The sequence below is a fragment of the Gambusia affinis genome, linkage group LG05 (assembly GCF_019740435.1).
Source record: "Gambusia affinis linkage group LG05, SWU_Gaff_1.0, whole genome shotgun sequence".
NCBI lineage: Eukaryota > Metazoa > Chordata > Actinopteri > Cyprinodontiformes > Poeciliidae > Gambusia > Gambusia affinis.
Window position 1 is genome coordinate 31,262,907 of NC_057872.1, and position 15,476 is coordinate 31,278,382.

At 44.7% G+C, this 15,476-nt stretch overlaps 1 protein-coding gene across 2 annotated transcripts in view; it reads right to left on the reverse strand.

Moving 5' to 3' along the window:
* Nucleotides 1-1,264: 1,264 nt before the first annotated feature.
* The window catches only part of LOC122831325 (collagen alpha-6(VI) chain-like), a 44,111-nt gene continuing 29,899 nt past the window's right edge, over nt 1,265-15,476 (reverse strand). The window contains exons 23-41 of one of the 2 annotated variants that reach the window (XM_044117423.1): nt 14,957-15,010; nt 14,382-14,417; nt 14,248-14,310; nt 13,469-13,531; nt 13,251-13,313; nt 13,065-13,127; nt 9,396-9,446; nt 9,291-9,326; nt 9,160-9,222; nt 9,020-9,082; nt 8,906-8,941; nt 8,800-8,836; nt 8,709-8,720; nt 5,870-6,363; nt 4,432-4,516; nt 3,426-4,064; nt 3,276-3,354; nt 2,813-2,916; nt 1,265-2,244 (exon numbers count right to left, since the gene is read on the reverse strand). In XM_044117423.1, the coding sequence (XP_043973358.1) occupies nt 2,072-2,244; nt 2,813-2,916; nt 3,276-3,354; nt 3,426-4,064; nt 4,432-4,516; nt 5,870-6,363; nt 8,709-8,720; nt 8,800-8,836; nt 8,906-8,941; nt 9,020-9,082; nt 9,160-9,222; nt 9,291-9,326; nt 9,396-9,446; nt 13,065-13,127; nt 13,251-13,313; nt 13,469-13,531; nt 14,248-14,310; nt 14,382-14,417; nt 14,957-15,010 (2,214 nt within the window). In that variant the 3' untranslated portion in view covers nt 1,265-2,071. Of the gene's footprint in view, nt 2,245-2,812; nt 2,917-3,275; nt 3,355-3,425; nt 4,065-4,431; nt 4,517-5,869; nt 6,364-8,670; nt 8,721-8,799; nt 8,837-8,905; nt 8,942-9,019; nt 9,083-9,159; nt 9,223-9,290; nt 9,327-9,395; nt 9,447-13,064; nt 13,128-13,250; nt 13,314-13,468; nt 13,532-14,247; nt 14,311-14,381; nt 14,418-14,956; nt 15,011-15,476 lie in introns of those variants that run through there. The other variant, XM_044117424.1, reaches the window with a different exon arrangement.

A 15,476-nucleotide genomic window follows, 5' to 3' on the forward strand; every position in this document is an offset into this window, starting at 1 on the left:
TTTATACTGAACTACATTGTTATGGAGAATTAGCTTTTTATGTTTCTCTTGTTAGAAAAGCTGTTTCTGTTTTCCCCACAGGTCGCAGTGTTTAATGTGCTGCCCTTGATTAAATACATTTGAACTGAACTGAAGCCCATTCTGTCCACACTGGAACTGAATCACAAAGCTGCTCCTGTGTGATTTTCCTACCGTAACACAGATGCTATGTACGGAAGAGGATTTGGGCCATTAAAGAATAAAATTCAGTGTAGTCAGTGTATAATTTAAAAAGAATAACAAAAAAAGCGTTTTTTGCAAGCCTGCAAATTAAAAAATCTAATAATGTGTCGTGTTCAGTAATGCAGCCTGAGGAAAGAGCAGAATAAAGAAATGTTTCCCTTGAACCAGGGTAGACATGTTGTTCAGTCCAATAACACGTTTAGTTCATCTAATCTGAGATCATCATAAAAACTACTCTTTTGTCCACCAGGGGGCAGAGTGACTTTAGCTACTAGCTAACAGTCTGGTGAGTCACTTACACAATATTCTACTTATTTTTTTCTCTTCCCCACCAGGGGGTCTTTTGTGGCTCTAGTGTCCCTTATGAGACAGCAGGCTGACAGGAGGGGGGGAGGACATGCAGCGGGCGTCGGCCGGGTCCGGGAATCGAACCCGCGACGGCTGCATCGAGCACTGAGGGCCTCCAAGTGTGGGTTGCGCTGTCCCCTACGCCACCACAGCACACCCCTACTTATTTAAGTAAATTATAACAATTACTCATTGAGAATTACAACATTGTTCATGAAAATAGGTCATCTGACCAAGTAGTATTTTAATTAAAAAATAAATATGTTAGTTTGTTGATTTAATGAGTAATGTGGAAGCATCCGGTTCGGATCAGTGGCGGTTCGGTTCTTGTTCTCCTGTTCAGCCTGAATCTGGTTTTATATGTTGTCACACCAGAACTCCTTCAGTCTAATTCCATTTTGATTCAGTTTACATTTGGATCAGATTATCTAAATGTGACTCGGGAATCTGGTGTGACACGGGCAGCGAGGCTGCAGGGGGCGCCACAGAGCTGAACTGAGGCGAAAACAACGCATGGATAAAACCTGCTTATTTACTTTAGTGTTTCTTCACATTTCTATAAAACATTTTAACTCCAGAGTTTTTATTTATGAGCAGCAGCTCACTGAGACGCTGTTCACCTGCTGCCGGGGTAACGGCGGCACGCCACACTTTTCAGACATTAAGCAATAAAACAAACACTGAAAACCATAAGTTTTGTTCTTATTTTTTATTATTGCACAGTTGAGCATTATGTTGTTGGTTATCACATAAAACCTGTTGAATCTGCTACAAAACAAAACGCAGGAAAATTCAAGAGGTATGAAAACTTTTGGGACGTCATGTGCTTCAGATACAAAAACTGAACCGGATCGATTTCCTGTTTCAGAAATAATGAAGAAACATCTTTAAAACCAAACTATGATCAACACAAACTGAGCAGTTCAACAATCGATTATTACCAATTCAGTGATCGATTATCATTAACTGGAGTAAACAGACCTAAAGAGGCAACTTGATGAAAAAACAACAAACCGAACAAAATACATAAAAACATTTCAAATTTAAGATAAAAACAACTTTGTCAAGATGTTTTACTCAAAACTGGCATTTTTAAATTCACCCAACTCAAATTCACAACCATCTTTATTTTCTTTCTGAAAAACAAATTGAGTTGCTTATTTTCATCTTTAATGCTAAAATCATTTAGCTTCATGGAAAATCTGCTGAATTTTATACACAAGAAGAAAAAGAGGGAAAATTGATTGATTGCTAAAATATTTATTCCAGAAAACAGAAACAAAAGTTTTTGGGTCAAATTTTCTAGAAATTAAAACGTGGAAACCAGTGGTATAGTCAAAGTATTTTATCTCTCAATTACACAGGAGAGAATCCGTAATGTTTGGAGCTGCAGTGAAAACAGAACCGCCTTCCTGTGGTTCCAGTCTGGTGATAACACCCGATCAGAACCCGATCAGAACCCCAATCAGAACCCAACTGGAACCGGAACTCGACCAGAACCTCAGCTCTTCCTCACGCACATTTCCTCGCACCGCTCGCGGGTCCGGAAGCGGTTCTGGTTGCCGCCGCAGCCGTTGTACACGAAGCTGGCGCAGCGGCCGGTCCGGGCGTCGTGGAACCAGAGAACCGACGGCTTCCTGCAGCCGCCGCTGTTCTTAGGGAGGAGACAGATGCCTGCACAGAGGTCAGAGGTCAGAGGTCAGCTTCTGGAGGGAACCCACTTAACAAACCAACAAGCAATGCTGCTAAACATGGAAAGAAAGAATCATTTTCATTCACTGTTTAATAACTATTACATCCATTCAGCATAAATGCCTCACATTCACTGATTTTATGTTTTTTACTTCTTTATAAGATGTTTGTTAAAAGTTTCTGTTTTATAAATTATTTATCTGCTTTGTGGGATTTTATAAACCTTATTGGTAACATTTTATTTGACAGGTTGTGAATAACACCGTCATGTTTATGACGGTGTTTTGACATGTTTATGACGGTGTTATGACATGTTTATGACGGTGTTTTGACATGTTTATGACGGTGTTATGACATGTTTATGACGGTGTTATTCACAACCCATCAAATAAAGTGTTATCCATTATTGTTTTCTATAATTAATGGAAAACTTTTTATCACTATTTGCTCTAATTTATTGTGATGTTTTTAATTTAACTTTGATTCTTAAATTTTGTTTTATTTGTTTAAGATCAGAAATCGGTTCAGTGTTTCTGAGCCTGCTCAGTACCTGCCGGTCCTGAGGCTGAACTTTGACCTCTCCATGCAGCGGGGATGACCTCGTCCTGCTGAATCGACCGTCCAGCCCAGGGGTCATCAGCCGACGCCGTCTCTCTGAAAACAGACACACGGTGCTCACACTGGGAACACTGGGACCAACTCATCCAAACCACAGACTGGACAGCAGCAACAGGAGGCGTCACTCTGACAGGAATCTGGTGGATCCTCATAAAGCCACGACTTTACTCTGTGATTATTCTGATTTTGTTCTCATGTTATTAAAAGGTTGTTGTTGTGTGATGTCATCCTGATGTCACTTTGAGTTTATTCTCATATTAATTTAGTTTTCTTTATCCTTCATCATGTATGTGGAAGCAGAAAAGGTTTTCTAACTCTGAACATAAAAACAGTTTTTGAACATGTTGGTGGTTCTTCATCCTGCTGCTGAGGATGAAGAGGAAGGACTGAGTTACCCGTTCAGCAGGTCGTCTCCCTCGAACCGCTGGCTGCAGGTCGCTCTGAGAGACGGAGGAGGATAAACGTTCAGCCCTCCTGGAACAGAGAAACCAGCGTTAAAGCGCCGCGCTCATCCTGACTCTTCTTCTGCTGTTTTTGGCTCTTACTGTTGAGGGCGGACAGGAAGACCCTGAAGAAGCGCAGGACGTAGCCGCGCTCCTCGGCCTGCAGCCGGCCCACGTGGACCAGGTGCTGCCGGACCGGGAGGCCGGCCAGCTCCTCCACCTGCGTCCGGTCGTAACGTCCGCCCACCGCCACCACGAACACGGCCACGCCGTCGCAGCGGGCCCTGAGGGCGGCGCGGCGCAGCGCGGCGCCGTCCCGCCGGGCCGTCTGGGCCGCCACCACGGCCAGCAGCGCCCTCTTCCTGCGCGGCTGGCCGGCCTGCTGCGGCAGCGCCTCCTTCAGGGCCACGTCCAGCATGCGGTCCAGCGCCGAGGAGCCGCTCTGCTGCCGCGCCGTCCGCAGGTGGGTCTTCATCCCGTCCCGGTTCTGGTAGGTCTGCGGGCCGAACTCCAGCCTGTCGCCCTGCAGCGCCGCCACCCGGGCCTGGGCGCCGGGCCGGCGGGGCTGAGCGCTGACGGCCAGCTGCTCCACCACAGAGACCAGCAGCTGCTGCGCTCCAGCGAACTGGTCCGCCTGGACCTCCCTGGAGCCGTCCAGAACCAGAGCCAGGTCCAGTTCGGCCTGCAGCGGGGCCGGCGGGTCCACGATGAAGGAGCACTCTGAGGAGCGTCTGCAGGGGTCTGCAGGGACGGAGCGGACGCGTCAACAGGATGAAAGCTAAGAGCCGGAGTCTGGCCCAAAATCTGACCTCAATCTGCTCAGGTTAAAATGTCAACGACACGAGAAAACATGAACCAACATCGAAACTGAAGACTTATATATTTGTCAGATTACTGAAGCTGCACAGCGTTTCTGTTTTCAGTGACGCCGGCGCCATCTTGTGATGTAATGAGGGTAAAACAAACCGTAACTGAAGGCCGAGGACACAGAAGATTTGAGCCATTTGTTTAGGAGGAAGGTGGAGTGATGAAGAGGAGGGAGCCGGTTCTACGGCAGCCATGTTTAATATCTGTAATAAAGCTGAAGTGTGAGTCTGAGGCGTCTCACCGGAGCAGAGGACACACGTCCTGATCCGGTCCAGGTCCTGCTGACTCCTCAGCAGAACGAACACAGAGTTTCCTGAGTCGTCGGCCTGACGGGAGGAAACAGGAGCTGCAGTTATCTGCTGCTCACGTCTGAAACAAATCATCCAAGTGTTTAAACGTCCACATTCATCAGCTCTGACATCAATGAGCTGCTGCACAGAGGGAACCGTAAATCTGTTCTGATCCACGAAGGCATGAAGAACCAAACAAAGCCCACAGAATGAAGAACGACTGAATCAATAGTAAAATGTTCTGGACCAGTTTTCTGTTTGTAGTACAATAATCCGTCTGATTATTTGGTTATTTAATATGTAATAATATCAGCAGGATGGTCATTTAAAGAACAAATACATTAGATTAACAGTAAACATAAATATTTCAATTCTTTATTTTGAAATGATGATATAATATTTTATGAATTATCATTTAATCAGTGGTCATTTAATGTATTATTAATGCACCACACACAGACATGCAGCCCAGGGGCGGATCTAGATGGGGGCCAAACAAGTCATCCTAAATAAATCTCTTATGTTAATTGGATTTTTTTAACCTTCACAATTTTACTTTAAGAATGAATTAACAATGATGGAGCTGTACTTGAAGCTGCTGTAAGGAGGCAGGATCACACCTCCCATCTGCAGCCTGGATTCAAACAAAAGGCTCTTTGGATCAATAAAACCAATGATGAAATATTGCTGTTTCTTTTATTGCCATGAAAACACTCTGAAAACTCTAAACCCAGCTCTTATTTCTATAAATATTTTGGTACATACCAGAATGTTCACATAACTTTCAGACTGGTGGCTGTCTGAGGATTATGATAGTTACTCAGTAGTTTAAAGGTTAATTAAAGGTTAATTACAGGTTAATTAAAGGTTAATTAAAGATTATTTAAAGGTTAATTAAAGGTTCATTAAAGGTTCATTAAAGGTTCATTAAAAGTTAATTAAAGATTATTTAAAGGTTAATTAAAGGTTCATTAAAGGTTAATTAAAGATTATTTAAAGGTTAATTAAAGGTTAATTACAGGTTCATTAAAGGTTCATTAAAAGTTAATTAAAGGTTAATTAAAGGTTCATTAAAGGTTAATTAAAAGTTAATTAAAGGTTAATTAAAGGTTAATTACAGGTTAATTAAAGGTTAATTAAAGGTTCATTAAAAGTTAATTAAAGGTTCATTAAAGGTTCATTACAGGTTAATTAAAGGTTCATTAAAGGTTAATTAAAAGTTAATTAAAGGTTAATTAAATACTTACTCTGACTACAGTAGAGTTTTGGATTCTCTAACTGAGCTCTATGCATGAACGATTGCTCACTTTCTAAACTCTGATGTAGAATAATGCCTCTCACTGCAGTGGGCGTCCCTTATTTCAATTTCCCTACCAGAATCCGACCCACCTCCAGGGCCCGGCTGATCCTGGGCACGTTCCTCTGAGCGATGACGGCGGAAGCGACTTTCTGCGCCCGGAGCTCCATCATGGCGGTCAGAACGTCGTCGGGGTCCTGCGTCTGGCCGCCGGCGAAGAACACGGCCACCTTCCGGGTCGTCTTCCCGGACCGGACCCGCTTGAAGACGTTCCGGCTCACGAACAGCATGGCGGCGCCCAGGTGGCGGCGCTCGCCGGTGCGGTTCCAGACCAGGTTCTGCACCTTCTGCAGCAGCTGCGTCCTGCTGTGGCGCTCCTGCAGGCGGATCAGGTAGCGGGTGTACCGGTTGAACACCACCACCGACACCCGCGCGCCGGACGGACAGTTGCTCTCCGCCATGTTGATGTTCTGCAGCAGGTAGAGGACGGCCTGCCGCTGGTCCTCGAAGTCCGCCGCCGTCACGTCCTCCGACATGTCCAGGGCGATGACCAGCTCAGTGGGGACGGCGGGGCAGTGGGGCGGATCTGAGGGAGGGAGACGAACCTTAGACCCAACAGAACCAGACTGGAGGAACCGCCTGGCAGAACCAGAACCACTGCAGAGCATCCTGCAGAAGACGAAGAGACGATGAGGAGAAAGGCGGACCAGACGGGGTTCTGTCCCAGAAACCCAGAGAACTGACCAGTTGGCTTCATTCACACCAGCCCTGTTCGGTCCGCTTTACCCTAACTCCAGTCCGTCTGCCTAGTCAAAGTCCGGTTCAGTTAATGAGGTGTGAACACTAACCGACCTCTGACCTCTGGTGCTCCAAACCTCGGTCTGGTTCAGTTTGAATGTGAACGCCAAGCGGACCAGAGACCGCTCCAAAGGCAGGAAGTGGACTACAGCGCAGGGCATTCTGGGTAAATCCAACCAAAGCTAACGTGTTAGCCTAGCGCTAGCAGCAGAAATGTCTCCTGGTCTTCAGCCAAAGACTAAAGAGAAATCCTCCAACACTAAAATCTGACGCCTCCATCTTGTTTCCATCTGGTGAAGAAGGAAGTTGCTCTCAGTGTCTTCAGAGGTTTTTGTGTGGTTTCCTTCAGTGGTTGTTGGTGCAGCGCCCCCACAGGCCAGGAGGGGAACAGGTTGGTTTGACTCAGAACCACAGCAGCTGATGGAGTTCTGGTTCCAGTAGAACCGGGTCGACAGAGCCGTTCACCCAGACACACTGAACATTATTCAGTCAGGATGCTGGAATGTTGTAATGTGTATTTTGGTCATTTCAGTGATTACGGATTTTGAAATATTTAACCTTTTTGTGTCCATTAAAATCTGTGGAATATCTTTATTACTTCTTCCTGTTTCAGCCTAGAAACTCCATTTATGTTTTAAACCAGTCACAACAATTAAGCTATTTCCAAATGATTCAGCTGTTTGATTTCTCAGTTTTTATCATCTCATGATTTGAGTTTTGTTCATTTTCTGTCTGTTTTCAGTGTGAATTCTAGAAACTGTTGGGATGTTTTACTAACAACATGAACAGATTTCCATCTGCAGGAATCATTTCTGCATCAGACCGCTGAGTCGGCGCCGCAGCAGGGTGCTGCTTTTCTTTAAACTCAGGAATGTCGTCCTCCTCCAGGTCAGATATAATCGCTGCTCATGTGGAGACGTTTTAGTTTGAAGGGTCCTGAATGACCTGGATTCAGGTTACTGGTTTTAACTGGTTGCTTATGCAATGCAATGGGATTCTCTTGTTTTTCCAGTTTACTTGTAATAATGATAATTAGTTCCACCATCTGCTACATTTTATTGACGTGGATTTCACTGGAACTAGACTTTGAATTTGAGTCTTAACAGATGTTTCTGATCAGTCACTGCAAAACTGAAACAGTTTTGGCTGCAGCAGCTGCAGCACCTCTGATGCTGCAACATGAAACATGAAATCTGTTATGAATCAAAATGTTTTACAACATCAGCTTTTATCCTGCAGTGTTTAAACTATTGAAATGCTCTGCTAGAATCATTTAGCCCTAATTTATTATAAATAATATGAAACTTGTGAAAGTAAATATTTATTTATAAGTTACATTTTATTTCTTTTAATCTAAAGTAATCCTTTGATTCACAGGTACATGAATACAGAATATACATTTATACCTAAAATATTATGATATGCTTAACAAATACAAACCCTGGAATGAATGAATGAATGAATGAATGAATGAATGAATGAATGAATGAATGAATGAAAGCAGTAAGGACAGAAGGAAACAAGAGAGGTAAAAAAGGAAGGAATGAAAATAAGGAAGTGTGGAAGAGAGAGAAGTAAAATCGTAGTAGAAAATAGGAAGGAGAGGGGAGGAAGCAGTCAGGTTCTGGTTCTGGTTCTGGTTCTGGTTCTGGTCTGGTTCAGGTTCTGGTTCAGGTTCTGGTTCTGGTTCAGGTTCTGGTTCTGGTTCTGGTTCTGGTTCTGGTTTAGGTTCTGGTTCAGGTTCTGGTTCTGGTTCAGGTTCAGGTTCTGGTTCTGGTTCTGGTTCTGGTTCTGGTTCTGGTTTAGGTTCTGGTTCAGGTTCTGGTTCTGGTTCTGGTTCAGGTTCAGGTTCTGGTTCTGGTTTAGGTTCTGGTTCAGGTTCTGGTTCTGGTTCTGGTTCAGGTTCAGGTTCTGGTTCTGGTTCTGGTTCTGGTTCAGGTTCTGGTTCTGGTTCTGGTTCTGGTGGAGTTTGCTGTCTGTCGGGTTTCCTTCGATAGAAAAGCTGGATTATTGTAGTTTTTCTGTTTTTGTCTTTAGATGAAAATAATAAAAGTGAAAACCTGAATTTCCTCAGAGGAGAAACGTTTTTACTCACCGCTGCTGTTCTGGCTGACAGCCAGCAGAGATACGTACCGTGGCAACAGGCTGTGGAGGAAGAGGAGGAGGTGAGAGAGGAAGGTTTTAAAGGTTAGTCCTGCAGTTAGATCTTTTCTGCTCCACCTACCACACTTGTCCCGGATGTAGGTGATCAACTCGCACTCCTGAAAAAACACCAAGATGTTTAGATGTCAGCCTGACAGCAGCAGCTGCAGGATTTCAGGTGTATTTACAGTTTTTTCTGCGTTTCCAGGAACACCTGGCGGTCCCTGCAAACAGGAAGTGGAAAGGTAAGAGTTCGGTTTCCCACGGTAACGTCCAGACTGGCGAGGGAAGTTCGGACTCACGTTGCGTCCGGGGAATCCGGGCTCTCCAGGCTCGCCGTCGCCTCCGGTTCCGCCCGAGTTTCCCTGTGAAGCCAAACGGGTCGGCGGCTTTTAAAGCCAAATCTCAGGTTTCCTCTGAGAACGGCGGAGAACTCACTGACCTCTCGACCTCGGCTCCCTCTCCCACCAGGAAATCCTTTGGTTCCTTTCTCTCCCTTCGGACCCTGAACACACAGAACACTGTGACCCGCCGGGCCTCCTGAACGGCACGCCTGGCCGGGACGAGACTCACCAACGGACCGGGGTAACCAGGGAAACCATCGGGCCCCTGAGGATTATAAAAGGTGAAATCAGCTGTGGTAGAAAACCTGAGGATGACCTCTGAACTGGAGGTTACCTTTCGCCCTGGGGATCCTGGACTTCCTGTGCCGTCTCGCCCTTCCTCACCCTGAAAACACAGACAGGTGCAGCAGGAGCCCCGCCCACTGACACACCTGAACGCAGCAGAAACCTGGCAGGTTCTGCACACGATCCCAGAGAACTTCAGCTCCTTCTGCATTTATTTCACTGACAGAACCCAGAGGTTTGAACTCTGCGGACGTCCGGTTCTGACCCAATCAGAACCGAGACAACCTGATGTCGATGTGACAAGATGGCCAGAAATCATCCGGGTTCTGGTTGAACCGGACCCGGACTGGAGGCTGTGAGTGGAGCTACGACCAAAATAACAACAATCACAGAAAAATAGGATTCATTTTTCAGAGTCAATTAATTGAACTGTTCCACAGGAACCAGTTATGTCCCAGTTTCAAACTCACTGTTAGCTAAGCATTCAGCCGCTAGCTAAATATTCAGCTAGCAAGCTAAATAATTCATTAGCAAAATAAATATTTAGTTAGCTATCTATCTATTAGACCCCAGAATAAATATTTAGCCATAAACTAAATATTTAGCTGAAAAAATAAGTAATTAGCAAGGTAAATATTTTTGCTTTAAATAAAAATTTAGCTGAAAGGTGTCAAGAAAATCCGAGATCATCCCACTTCCCCATGCTGGAGATTTTAGTTTAACAGTAAAAATAAATAAAGTTATCTTTAAAATTAATTACTCAAGTAAAATCTAGACCCAACATTAGACTTAAATGTCAATAAAATCAATTTGGTTGTGTGTGTTGTTTCTGTCTCCTGCAAACTTTGCTTTAATTCTACTTTTTTCTATCTAATCATAAGAAATCATAGTCAAGACAGAGAAAGTCATGAAACAGGAAAAGCAGTTTCCTGGAAAAAGAGGAAGTAAGTTTCCAGCCTGCAGTTTTATAAAAATAGTTCAGACTATTACTTATCTCAAAGCATGAAAGTTTTAAAGAAAGAAATCTAAAAATTGTGAGTAATTGGATAAGATTCAAAGTAAAATACTTATATTAATATTGGTTTGCTTGTAATAATACTTACACTTACACTTACATTAGTGGGAACTCTTACAGGTAAAACAAGTAACTGTAACTTTGATATCAAATAATAAGAATCATGAATTATTCTTGGTTTCTTTTCAGAAAACATTTGTAATAACTCACATTAAGATTATAATAAGAGTAACTGATAAATTATGGTTATCATAACATTATAAATGAATGATAAATCAGAGAAGTAAAAGAAGTTATAAATGTGATTCTTACTCTGAACTTGAAATGTTATAAATGTGATTTTTACTCTGAACTTGAAATGGTGTCAAAGGTGTAACTGCAATTAAAGATCACTGATGTGTTGGAGGTAGATTGTAGGTGAAAGGTTAAGGGGAAAAAGAGGAACTAACAGGAGAGCAGAGATGGTCAACACCTTATTTGGAAACAGGTTGTTGAGCAAAAGTGGGGTGTGGGTGCGACTTTAGCAACTCTCGGTGCGAAGATGTGAGTTTGGAGGATGCAGTTGCTCCTTTTCTCGGAAAAGGAGTCGTGTCCTACGTGCCTGGGTCAAAGTGACCCAGGTCACAAGTGTCACAGGTGCATTATTTCGCAACCTTCGACAGTAACCAGGGCGAAGGCCTGAGCTAAGAGTTGGGGCCTGGTTGCGCAGTCATGAGGATGTGCTTACAGATGTTCTTTTTCTATAAAAATGCCTAGGAGACTGCTACAGCTTTGTGTGTTGATTAATAGTGATTGCTTAATGTGTAATCTCTGTATTTTAGTATGTTTTCTGTAACGATGAACCAAAATCAAATAATCTAATGTAATGAATTGATGTTTTATATAAAACAAACTTTATTGATTAAAGTTAATTATATGGATAAGAGTATAGAATCAAAGAAAGAGAAGGAAGGCTGAGGTGGGTGCAAACTGCAAATGTCAGAACATGAGAGTGGGTTTAGTTGTGCAACTGCCAGGTCACAAGTATGCCTGCCACTTGAGAAAGTTTCCAATAGTCGCAGGTGTCAAAAGCACGTTATCTCGCAACAGGGTCAATATGACCCAAGTCACGAATGTCACCAGAGTGGTGTGCAATCTCCCACAACGGTTGGGGCCTGAGTGTAGAGGCGGGCAAACGCAAGCAGCACCCCTGCTCTCTCTCTCTCTATCTGGGGTACATGCCCACAAGTGCAGAAACGTATAAAAATGTGAGACCGAGGTGATACGATGTTCTTCGTCGCCGGCGCTGAGACTCTACACAAGTGTGGTAAGAAGACCAGCAGAGGACTACGCCCTGGAACCAAGAAAAGCGCCTCACAAGGAGGACAACGGAGCTCCTCACGCCGGACCAAAGGGCGAGATCCACCGACCCAATCTCTTGGTTCCTCATTGGATTTCCAAACTCTGCACTCTACCCAGCGATCTCAAAACCACATCGCAACAGACTTGGGGAACTGATCAAAAGTCAAAGTATCGACTAAGGGCTGTTCGGCTGGATGAAGCAGACAGTTCATTTTGTTTCGGTTCCAAAGAGGATTTATGATTCAAAGTCAAAGACTCTGACCAAGGACTACAAGGACTCCTGTTGCCAAGATCCGATACCATCGATGGGTATGAGTTGTGCCACACCCCAAAGCCTTATTCGATAGATAGATGACAGTGTAGGGAGGTTGTTAGGTAAAGGTTGAATTGATCTAAACTATATTGATTTTCTTTGTATGGTAATCACAAGTAAATTCTGTATGCCTGTCATTTTCCATGCTAAAGCTTGCTTAATAAATACATATATCTTAAAAAATTCTGATTAAGTTGTGGACATTGAAATTAATTGAGTCATTTGAGTTAAAGTTCTTCTATTTATAGTAAAATCAGTATGCATGATTCTAGTAATGTGGTGGCTTCAGACTTTCCTTTGGTGAGAGAAAAATAATGACCCTGTGATTATCTTAGTCTTAGTCACTAAAAATTATCTAGCCGTTACCAAGTGCACGTTACAATTTTAGAAAGGGAACTACCGTTAACAGAAGTGGTTATTGGAACTATGCGGCTGTGAGGGCTACTCGGTTGATTGTTCCTTAACTGAAAAGGGTCATAACTTCTGGAAGAAGGTAGTCAGAGCTAGACGAATCCCTTTCGCCACCAGTTTAAATAGATTATCTCTTATAGATCTTGTTCAGGGTAAGACCCAGGTCTTAGAGATTCTCCGGACCTGTTAGACAGAGAACTGGTTCAGTAGTCAGCCCGAGGAGTTGTGAGGAGAGGGCGGGGCTGGCTATTGCGCAGTAACAAACAAAGGCTAAATTTTGTTTAGCAAACTAAATATTGAGTAAAAAAGCTAATTATTTAGCCTCAGCCTAAAAAGTTCAATGTTTAGTTTGAAAAGCTGGTTCTTCTACAGCAGGCTGTCCGACTCCAGGCCTCCAGTCCGTCCTGCAGGTTTTAAATGAAAAGGGTTGATTTCCTCCTCCTGGTGTGGATCGGTTCTCCAGAACCTTAAGGACCTGATTGTTCTGTTCAGGTGCAGCAGAGGCTCATCTAAAGGTTTCAGGGCAGCGGGCCCCAGGACGGTGAACTAAGCAGTCAACCTGAACATTTGGTTTGCCAGCTGAGAGCAGCTTGGAGCCGAATATTTCAGCTTCCTCACTGAACCAGCTGGCTGCTTACCGGCGGCCCCTGCGGACCCGGCGGCCCCACGGGCCCCTCGGTGCCCAGCTCGCCAGGCTGGCCCTGAAACAGATCAGATCAGGAACTTATCTTCCCGTTTCCATGGGAACCGAAACTAAAGCTCAGCTCAGGGCAAGACAGAACCAGAACCATCTGATGTTCTGACCCGGTCAGGATGCTGCCTACCTTCTGTCCGTTGGCACCAGGTCGTCCTCTGTCTCCCGGTCCTCCAGCGCGTCCCGGGTCGCCCTGCAGGGAATCACCAGAACCAGAACCTTAAATCTGACCCTGACAACCCAGGGTCAGAGGTCAGAGCCTGAAACTCAGCCTCAGTTAGAAGGTCGAAGGTTAAAGGTCAGGACACTGAACCAATATGTGAACTATGAACATGAACTGATTCTTACCGGCCGTCCAGGAAACCCCGGCGTCCCTCTTGGTCCCTGCGGGCCTCTCTCCCCTTTGGGTCCCTGCAGAACCAGAACCAGAATCAGAACCAGAACCAGAACCTTCAGAGTTTCTCTGCTCCGAGCCGTTCTACACGCTGCAGCTCTGTTCTCCGTTTGGAGGAAACTCCGCAGTCGGCTGGTTATTCAGTAACAAATGAAAACCCTTTTTATTGTCATTTTAATCCTTTGCTGAGTTTTCATTCGGACTATTGCTGCACCGATCGCAGTTTTCTGGCCCATCACTGATTACCGATCTCTTAAAAAGCTTACTGATTCCGATTTTGAGCTAAACCATTTTTTTTGCTGAATTTGCAACAACGGGGCAACTGATCCTAACTGCAACCGTTCAGTCAGGATCAGTCTGCTCACTGGTTGATCTTTGCCGAAGTTGATAACGTCTGTGGATAAGATCGGCTTCACATGTAAAATCAGCTGATCACCAATCAAAATGAAGAAATCGGCACCAATAATCATGACCCAATCGATGCAAACTGCACTTAAAATAAACCATGGTGTGAAAAAAATGACTAATAAGAACCAAACTAGAACTGAACGACATTTAGCCAATGATAACAAATAAAAACAAGCAAACACACTGTAAAAACTAAATAAAGCTAACTGAATTAGGCCAACAAAAAGTCTCCAAACAGCTGCTGAAAGCTGAGCGTTAGCAGTTAGCAGGAAGCGTTAGCAGTTAGCAGCCCGGCAGGTGAAGATGAGATGGGGGTCGTTCCTACCTTTGCACCTGAAGCTCCAGGCAGACCTGTTGGTCCTCGTTTCCCTTTTTCTCCGGGTTCGCCCTGCAGAGAGCAGGTCACACACTGAGCGCAGCTCAACAGTCAACATGGCGGCGGTTTGTTTGTTCTCCTACCTTGGTGCCGCTGCCGCCTCGCTTCCCGTCCCGACCCTGCGGCGCAGAGAGCAACTCGTCATCTACTGACGCATCAACATGAGACTTTACGGTTTCTGTTCGGACCGCCAGTCCCTCTGGGGCTGCGGTAACCATGGCAACAAGGAGTCGTTTTTACACTCGGGCGCGACTGATTAGTATCTTTAAAAGCTCAAATAGCACCTGACCTCTGACCCCAAATCCAGAGCGGTTGGGAAGGAGGTTTTATGGATGCAGAGAGGAAGAGGAAGGTGAATAAATTACTGATAAATTACTGTTTTAAGACACTAGCATTCAGAGGTCAGCACTGCTAAGCAGTTAGCTCTGCTAATGCTAAAGCACTACACCAACATGGAATTTAATGGAAGCTAATGCTAACATGCTAAATTTAGTGTAAGATGATGAGTTGACTTCCTTTTGTTCCAAAATAAACACTGAAAAACATAATAATCAAATCAATATTTAATCAATAATGTAACCATAACAGATACTCAGCCTACTAAGTGGGTCAGCGTTAGGTTGGGTCCCACCGTGTTCTGCCGCGTTAGGAGACTCACCGAGTTCCCGCTGTCGCCATCCGTCCCGGGAGGTCCGTCCCTTCCAGGCGTTCCCTGGGGATGGAAAAGCAGCCGGATGAGAACAGCGACCAGATGTGTAAAACCTCTGGATCCGGACCAGAAGCCCAGCTGCTGGTAACCAGAACCCGGTACCGATGACCTGGTTCCCTCCAGGAGACAGAGGCTGAGGCTCAGAGACGTTTCTGGAGTAAAGAGGACGACGTTCGTCTGAGAACGACTCGCCTTCAGCTCCACGTCAGGCCTCAGATTAGATCATGATGTTAATCCAGGGAAACTCGATCAGCTGATCGGGGCAAACACATCAGATCTGCTGAGAACGGTTAAAGATGGCCGACTTCCATCCAACCATCCATCCATCCATCCATCATCCAACCATCCATCCATCATCCATGAATCCAACCATCCATCCATCCATCATCCAACCATCCATCCAACCATCCATCCATCCATCCATCCATCCATCCATCATCCAACCATCCATCCATCATCCATCCATCCA